Here is a 10,120-nt window from a genome sequence, read left to right as displayed (position 1 = left end):
TATATATATATATATAGAGAATCTGAGGTGAAATCTTCAGGCACGATGCAGAATAAAGCGGCCCTGCATGTTACGTGTGATAAGTGCATTTCTTCTGTCACATGCTGCCTCATTCTCTCAGTTCCTGTATATTTCTCCGTTTCAATATCCACTTCTCTTCTCACTAGTAACACACCTTCGTTTTCTTCTTCCCTTTGTTCTCTCTTCGTCTTCCTTTTCGACGATGCGTAAGTGAACTCTCAGGACCGTCAGGATGATGTACATCGGTTAGACGTAAACTCGATTTCGTTCTTGCCAATCTCAATTTTTCAGACACGATTTATCGTCCTCGATAAAGTATGTCGTGTTTGTTGCGCGATTCTCACCGAAGAAGACATCCAATATTTGCTGCCTTCCGGATAACGCTAAATCTGCATCGTTTAGGGTAACATTAAATCTACGGAAGTTGTCCTCTCTCGTGAGCAACATCGATACGCCGCAAATCTCTCCTCGCACCAGATGAATGCGATCCTGGGACATATACCCTGTGTTTGTCGTTTCCAAACTCGGCAATATTTAAATGCGATTGCATTCAGGGAATGTAATTGCTCGGACTATACCAGCAGACTTCGCCTTGTCAGTCCGTTTTATGAGATATGGACGGATGAAAAGGGAGAATGAAATCTGCTGAGAAATGCAAGTAGAAAGAAATCAAGAACTTGAAACATAGACATATCGTCAATTTTCTATTCTTAAGAAGGTTCTCGTGCTACTTCCTAGCCAATAGACAATTTACTTTACATAATATGTAAAACAATTAAAATAATAGAATAAAAAGGTTATTAACGATATCTTATGCTATTATATATAATTATTGTTAATTTTATTTGTTATTAATTTTCGAAATGATAAAATAAAAGTGTAAGATGCTCATTTGTAAATTGTACGATCAGTTTAAATGAAACTTTACGAGAACAAACTTAAGTACTTTATAATTATAACAATTTTTAAATTGTCTTATACGCAAGTGTCTCAATTTAGAAGAGAATAACTACAAAAGAAAATAACTACAAAATAATAATTATACCTTCAACTTGTAATGTAAAATTCTATAAATTTAGAATTAAATATCTTCAAAATAATACGGAAATCGTCAATGAAATTTTTTCTAGATATTATTGATATTATTAACTTTTGTATTACATGTATAATATAGACTTGTCTTATATTTCATCAAACGCAAGAACCTCCTTAACTTTTTTATAGAGATATCACAATCTTAATTTATAATCAAAGAGAAAGGAATGAATCTTCGATTGATATTTGAAATCAAAGAAAAATCAAGTGAAATAAAACAAAAGAATCAATAGGATATTAAAGAAGAGATTCAATAAACATAGTATCAAATTTGTCAAAGAATGCTTTTTTAAATTATTGAAATTTCAAAGCATTTTTTATATCGATCATGCTAATTAAACGATTATACTAATAGCGATAAACAATGAGATAACGGAATATAGGTGTAAAAGTTGAGTGTGTACATTACTCAAAATATTCGCGCTTCTCAATTTCTGGGAGATGAGACGGCGACAATGAGAACGCGCGAGGACACCTCCGTGCAAACGATGAGAGGACACCCTCTCTTCGCTCTTTCAGCAGAGAGAAAGAGGGGAGGGAGAGAGAACGGTACAAGGACGTGGACGAGGGTGGACGGAACGAGGAGAGGGGCAAAATGCCGGGAGTGCGGCCTATAACGCAGGCAGACGGAGCCAATCAGAGCGCAATGCGATTACCTTAACGAGAAATCCGATTACTTATTCATTCGCCTAACTCGAAATCAGTTTAACTAATCGTTTAATTCGGTCGCTCTCTCGCTACCAGCCCCTCCGGTCGGTCCCAGGCCTTCGAATCTCCCCGGCTTCGGAGAAGAGGAGCGTAGACGTCGGCGACAAACGGGGGTTACAATGTCTCACCAGGGACGTAGCGAAATCTCGCGCAGCATCATCCGAGACGATCGCATTTTGAAGCAAAATATATGAACGGGATTTACTAAAAAAAAAAAAATTAAATTATCATAACTTCTTTAATTTACATCTCAATGTTCGTGATTAAGATTAAATTAAATGTATTATCTACAAGAACAGTCAACTTCTATCGTGGATAAATAAAAACTAGAAAATATATTTGAAAAAACAGTATTGATATTTTTAATCTAATTAATGTATTTCTTGGGACTGTTTGGGACTGCTTGCTGCTAAATAATGACTTAAAAATTAATTATTTATTCGCCTAACGGATTTTAAAAAAACTTTTTTACAGTTTCTGTTGTATCGATAATCTTGCTATTCGAAGTAAATTAAAAGAACATATTCATAGCTTTGAGAATCTCACCTTCCCAAAAGATTTGCCGATTTATGTCGGCTTCCAGGGCCCCTTCCGGTCTTTAATCCACCTCTGAATCTCGGTCTACCCCTCGACTCGCATAGACCATGCACGCACACGCGTGCCTGAGCATTCGCACGCGTATACGTTCGAGCCAAACGCTTCGGAAGGGGATGGGCGATGCGGAGCAAAGGAGAGGGCTCATTCAATTCAATTACGTAATGAATTGTCGTGTCTTGAGTAAACACCCTTCCTCGCCGCGACTTGCCGGCGGAAAATCCAGGGCGGTATCCACCGGCACCCTCCTCTCTCTCTTTCTCTCTCTGATTTCCAGCGGGAGGAGGATGGGATAGCGGTTTAGGTAAACCAAATCAATCTGGTACCGGCTATATGAAATCCCCCTGATGCACCTCTCGCATGCGTGTGCGGGCGAGCTGTCTATGTACAAGCAAATTCGAATTTCTGCGTGCGTTGGTGGTCCTTTACGTGCGCGCGCGAAAGCGCAACGTGCACGCGTCTGTAAATGTAAACATGCGTGCGATAATGCGTGATTACGCGTGAAGATTCCGCTTCGGTTGCGCGCGGAATCGGAATATCATCTGAAAAATCACGATTTTATAACACTCGTTCGATTAATTTGGAATCGATCTTATCATTGATTCTCTAAGTGGTGGTGCTGTCCCATTGACAGGTGTCGACCAGACAGCACAGAATATTTATGATAAATATTTTTTATTATTATTCATTTTATGAAATGTATGAATATTTTATATATTTTTTTATATAAAGCCTTTATTTGAAATATTATTAAAAGATAGACTAAATATTTATAATGTAATATTATGATAAATATAAATATTTTTGTTAAGTATTTCTTATTTGAATTATAATGTTTTATTAAGTTATTTACATATAGCATTTATTGTAAGATTAACAATAAATATTTCATAATATTTATAATAGATATTTATGATCTATGCAATTTAAGACCACAAAAATATTTACAAAATATTTCAAATAAGCCTTATAAATATTTATAAATATTTTATAAATATTTTGTACTGTCTAGATTGATAATAAAAAATGAAAATAAAAAATCGAGGACTGTAATAATAATCGTCATAATACTATTTTCATGAAACTAAAAGCACGAAATATATATAATCAATTGAAATGACATTATTTTTGTAATAGTACACTTTTCAAGATACTTACATTCATCATTTTGCAGATTAATTAGGCTAAACATTTTCAAATTTGCCGATGTTCCGGATAAATATCCTAGAATTGAATTCATTCGGACGGAGCTTGAATAATTTCGACGATTCCTAATTTGTCATTCAGACTGAAGAGCCTTGATCTACAGCACTAAAGACTTCTCGTTTTCTGTTTGCAAAAGCAGTATTGGTAATTTTCGTGTGTTCTCCGCAAATTAACAGGACCAACTCAAGTGACAGAGGGGTTGCTCGCCGGGGATTTACATGACCATCGAACTAACTCAAAGGAACCAAATTGGCGGTATTACCAGATGTCGATCGAGTTAAACGCCGCATTGGGATAAACAGCTGTCGACTGCTCCAACATTCCGCAGGCTCGACTCTCATCGATTTGATCGCGAAATAATACAACGTCCAATCCTCATGAATATTCTCTCAGGAGAATCTCCCATGGTGAAGCGATCATCGATGGTATCTTCGAATTTAACAATCAATGCCTTCCAAGAAATCTCTCCCTTGCGCAATCATCTAGAACGGTTAACTTTGATAAGACAACTGAAGACAACTTTTAAAAATAATCATTTTCAAAATAGCGAAGAAGATTCAAATGAAAGAAGATTAAAATGAAATACAATAAAGATTCGCTTTCGTGAAATTCGAAATTTCGAAGTCAGATCGCAATACGGAACGGTATGTTGATTAGATACAGATTAGAATCTTTATAAATCTCCGATTAATAATAATGCAAATTCTCAATTAGAAATAATTACATAGTATGACCGATAATTACATGCAATGACGAGTATACAGTGTTGCCATGACGAAAATTTAAAACGTACTGACACCTAGTGGCAAAATGTAACATCTAGTACATTATTAGAATCATAAACATACTAAAAAGAAAAAAAGAGAAAAAGCATGAAATAAAATAGGTATAGAGAGTCGATTCTGTATTTTTAAACAAGGTGAAATTAGAAAAGTGAGCAAATTTACTAGGCGTTGACTAATGAAATTATTAGTATTCTAGCAAATTCGCTCACTTTTATAATTTGTTTCAAGATACAGAATTGATTACCAGATATAAATATATACTTTTTATTATTGATTTAAATATGTATCTACATACATGTACATACATATTTCAATCTATATATAAATATGTATTTTATTTATAATTTGATTTACATTTTAATATAGTTAATAATATTGTTTAATAATAAAAAATAATATTGTTAATATAGTTAATAATATTATAATTTCGGTGAAATAAAGTTTAAATGTTTCTTTAGCTTATAAAAAGAGCTTTTTATTACACACACATATCATATACACGCACAGTGTGTGTGTGTGTGTGTGTGTGTGTGTGTGTGTGCGTGTGTGTGTGTGTGTGTGTGTTGTGTGTCGTATATATACACATACAGCATTTATACATACGTACACATATATGTATATTAATATTCGCTTGCTAAATTTATCATAATATAATATTAATATATTAGCAACAATAAATAGCTTTTAAAATAAAATAAAAAGAAAATATTAATATATTTTGTTCAACAGGCGGTAGCTTCTTGAAATAAAGACTTAGATCACATTAACAGTCAAATTATTTGTGATTACGTATACAAACAAAACTATTTTATCTCATCATAATCATTTTCTATATAATATTTTTATATAATTTATTTCTATATATTTATTATTATCTATATAATTGTTATTTGTAAAAGTATGCCTTGAAAATTGTTTCAATAATTCTTGCAAAGGCTCCTATGTACAACAATCTGTATTGTTTAAGATTTCTTTGGCATGCAAAAGAGCACTACATGATTGTATATGCAATCTATTTCTGAGTTTAATTTTTAGATTAAGATTAGAAAAAATACACTCTATTGTTGCATAATGAGGTAGAGATAATATTGCGGTAGTGAATTTGAATAATTTTGGAAAAACCATTTCATTTCCTATTTTTATTAAACCTACTTCTATCCAAAATTGTTCAGGTTCTTCAAAATGTGACAATTTTTTTTATATTCTGATAACAATCTTCACTTTAAATTAAAAGCTTCCAAATTATTTAATAACGCAATTAGGAAATTGCTTAACGAGAGGAACAATTGTATGATTTTCCTCTTAAAGCATTTATTGATTCAAGTTTTGAAAATAATAATAATAATAGTAATAGATTTAAGATATTTTGTAATAACGTACTAAAATAAATCAAAATGTAATAAAAAAAATACATTTGTATTTTTATTCATTTATAGGAATTGCATGGAGCATATCTCTATGCCTTTCAATCTAAAAATAATTAGCTTTTTCTGTGCATTGTGAATATTGTTAAATTCAAAATTTTGAATAGGAAATACAGTTTTTCAAACCAATTGCATTCAATTGAATCTAATTGAATCCAGTTAAATCCAAAAAAAAAGTATTCGTTATTTAAAATACGCATTCGGATAGAAAAAAATTTCAATATATTCTCGTTTGCTGGGATAATATATTCATTACCAGTGATGGGTTAAGTCCTAAACACAATTATGCAAAGGCAACAGCGATAGCGATAAAAATAGCTATAACAATATAGCGATAGGAACAAACGAATCCAACATGCATTCCTATATATATGTTGGATTCCTCTGTTCCTATCGCTATTTCTATCGCTGTTGCCTTCGCATTGTGTTTAGGCCTTTATAGATTATAAATCAGAAGTCTTATTCTGTAATACTTTTAACGACAATGTCGATATCATTATATGTCGTTGCGCAACTTTTTCACCATATAAAATATCTGTGCATCGACACCAACAAGTCGGTAAGCGTGTAAAGACAGTTATAGAACACTACTGCAAGCCGCAGATCTCTCAGTGTAAACGTAGATTCTTGCATTATCATCTGATCTCCTGATTGCCGGAGAATAGATGACAATACAGGAATCTTCTCTACCCTTCAGATTATAATAAATTTACCCAATAATTTTTCCAAGAAATTCTCTAGAAGGCACGCCAGTGCCTCCCGCCATTGTGCTCATATCATTATAGTATTGTCGTTTTTAGTTCAAATATCAGAAAAAAATTTAAGATATTTTTTTCTGAAATCTTCATACATTAAAAATGATATTGAACAGTAGATTAATTATGCTCATCAATAAAATAGATTCTATCTAGATAGATTTTATGTAGATAAGAATAAGAATAGATTCTATCTAGATAAGATAGATTTTATCGATGAACATAATTAATCTACTATTGACTGAAGTATTCAAATATTTCTATCTTATTGTCATCTGGCGAGATATTTATTGACGTTCGAATTTTTTTATATTTTGACACTTCACCATTGATGGTTTTGAAATTTTCATTGTATCTGTTATTCATTGTTGGTTAATTTAAGATTGTATTTCTGCGTTGTAGCACTCAGGAAGGTTTTGTAAGTCGAAACATTTGTTGATTATATTAATTTAAAGTTAATTTAATTATAGCTCGAAATAAATCATGATATTGTGTTAATTTTTAAAATATACGCATTTTTTACTCTATTATAAACTGTTAAATTCTAACATGTTCGTAAGAGTGTACATCACTATAGCAAATATAAGGTCAATAGATTTTAAAAAAAACAAGCATACAAGATGATTGTGACTAATTAATTCAGTCTATATTTTATTATTCTATTATTTCACTTATATAACACATGTATATTTTGGCCTTGGCCGAAACTTAGTCCCCCCCCCCCCAGCATATACAAAAATTTTTTCCTTAACATTAGTTTAATATGAAGAATCTCAATTCATGTACAAACAAAAATGCAAATGTCATATGTTCCTTTGCATCAATAAATAATCATGATGTACAATACTTGAATTCTATTATAAATCTAATTCTGTTGTAATTCTTCGATTTGTGGCGAGAAAAGGAAGCGTCAAATAATAAAACATTTGTATGTACCATAAAGTTTACGCATAAATATTTTATTATATTTTGATGTTACCTTTTCTCACCACGAACCGAAGAATGGATTTACAATAGAATTTTACATTATGGAATTCAAGTACATCATGACTACTTATTGACATCACAAAGGAACATCAACGCCATATGACATTTGCGCAATAATATGATTACTGTTTTAACGAGTTGTAGAATAGAGTATCAAGTGGAATCGAATCGAAAATCGATCAATGGTGAAGTGTCAATCGTGCCGAGCCTTGTAGTATATATAACGTAAACTATAAATTTTCAGCGCAGTGAATTTTGGAACATAGTCATACATGTGTGTCATCCATAGCATACTGATTAATACTCGTATTCATAGTCAGGCTTTATATTTAAGGCTTCCTTAAATTTATCTTTAGATACTCTACGAATTATTTCATTGGCTGCTGGACATCTAAAGATAAATTTAAGGAAGCCTTAAATACAAGGTCTGATTATGAATATGAGCATTCACGCATAACTCGGAACGCATTCTAATTGTAGTGTTAATCTGACACAATAAATAAATATATCAGAATATATACCTTTTTGTTACGGTCAACCCTGCGAAGAATTTTCCAATATCAATAGCGAGCAATTACATATTTTATGTTATTTTAATACTTAGCATTAGTATTTACATTATAAATATGGTAATTTTAATTCAACGTATAAATTAGAATTTTGAATACCAAGTAACTGATACCATAATATGTCATTATTTTTTTTAGATACGAAGCCTTGCAGGAAAACTACATTATTCGAGTGTCAAAAGTGTTACAATTTCATCTACTACTATTAGATGGTTGACGACGTCAGGATCTGTTACAGGTGATACATTTTTGATGATACATTTTTTTACGTCTTCGATGCAATTATTGATAATTTTACTCTTCTTCCACACAAATATTTTTGTAAAATATTAAATATATTTTTTATCTATAAAATACACAATAATATTTTTTTTCGTAACATATCAATTTGAAAAAATCCTTTTAGATTTTACACATTTATATCATTATTAAGACATATTTTAGTGTTCATTATTCTCTTTCTAAGTTATAAATAGATCTTTAATTTTGCAATTCCAGTATCTAAAGAAATACCTCGAATAAACATGGATGAGGTCATTACAAAAGAAGTATGTTTGCATATTATTATGATTAAGATGTTTTATTTTTATCAAATATTATCAAATATTAATTTATCAGAATTATTTAAGATTATATTTATTTTGTATATAAAAGGTTGGGGATAATGGCATAATAGTTTTAAACCGACCTAAAATGTTGAATTCTATAAATTTGCCCATGGTTCAAAAAATATATTCTATCCTCAAACAATGGGAGTCTTCAAAGAAGCTGGTAATAATAGAAGGTATAGGTGAGAAAGCGTTTTGCGCGGGTGGTGATGTCAAAGCACTTGTCTTGCTATTGAATGAACCAGCAGGATATCTACAAAACGAAGAATTTTGCAGGAGAATGTATACGTAAGTATACATCTCTTCAAGAGTAAATGCATCTTTTATTTACTTATGTGAGCAAAATGATTTTTTCTTCTGTTTCTAGTTTAAATCATTTGATCGGAACATATAAAAAGCCTTATATTGCTATTATTGATGGGATAACAATGGGAGGTGGTGTTGGATTATCTGTACACGGCAAATACAGAATTGCCACGGAAAAAACTCTGTTTGCTATGCCGGAAACGGCAATAGGATTGTGTCCTGATACTGGTGCGACTCATTTTTTGTCCAGATTGAAAGGCAAACTAGGTATATATTTAGGTTTAACAGGACACAGATTGAAAGGTATAACTTCAGTTCTATTTAGAATTCTATTGTATGTACATGAACAGACATTTATAAGTTATATGTTTTATGAAGGTTTCGATGTTTTCCTTGCTGGTATTGCGACGCATTTTGTACCATCAGAGAAACTCGCAGATTTAAAACACGATTTATTTGCGTTGCGTAAAGTCGACATTGAGTCCATTTTGAATAAGTATCAACAAAAATTAAATCATGAATTCAGTTTAGTACCTCATATGTCACAGATAGAAAATTGTTTTTCTGCTCCAACCGTTGAAGAGATAATTGAAAGGTAAGCTAAAATTATTAAAAAGTTAAATTAATATTTTTTCACTTGTAATACAATAAAACATATAATTTGTTTTTTATATTAAGACTGAAGAAAGATAATTCGGACTGGGCACAAAAGAATATAGAAATATTGCTTAAAATGTCTCCATCTTCTCTCAAAATCACCAAAAAAGCGATTGATGAAGGAAAAGAAAAATCTTTAGCAGATTGTTTAAAGACCGAATATAGATTGGCCTGTACTGCTTTAACCAGAGATGGTGATTTTTATGAAGGTAATAAGATGAAATTTTAGGTGCATCTTCCAAGTTGTATTCTTGGATCAATATTGTAATTCTAGGTGTCAGAGCTCTTCTAGTTGACAAAGATCAGAAACCAATATGGAAGCCATCATGTTTGGCCGATGTAACGGATGAATATGTAAATAAACGATTCGCGACATTTCCTGCAGAGAAGGAATTACAGTTGTGA

General features: G+C 31.6%; 1 protein-coding gene across 1 annotated transcript; it reads left to right on the top strand.

Annotated features, from left to right (window-relative positions):
- Window positions 1-6,317: 6,317 nt before the first annotated feature.
- LOC105620595 (3-hydroxyisobutyryl-CoA hydrolase, mitochondrial-like) lies at window positions 6,318-10,120 on the top strand. Its single transcript, XM_012202085.1, has 8 exons — window positions 6,318-6,392; window positions 8,283-8,382; window positions 8,643-8,692; window positions 8,799-9,040; window positions 9,120-9,361; window positions 9,437-9,653; window positions 9,737-9,924; window positions 9,990-10,120. The coding sequence occupies exons 1-8, from the start codon at window positions 6,318-6,320 to the stop codon at window positions 10,118-10,120; spliced, it is 1,245 nt and encodes a 414-aa protein (XP_012057475.1).

Source organism: Atta cephalotes, assembly GCF_000143395.1.
Source record: "Atta cephalotes unplaced genomic scaffold scaffold00027, whole genome shotgun sequence".
NCBI lineage: Eukaryota > Metazoa > Arthropoda > Insecta > Hymenoptera > Formicidae > Atta > Atta cephalotes.
Note: the sequence above shows the minus strand (reverse complement) of the source record. Positions and strands in the feature narration are given on the sequence as shown.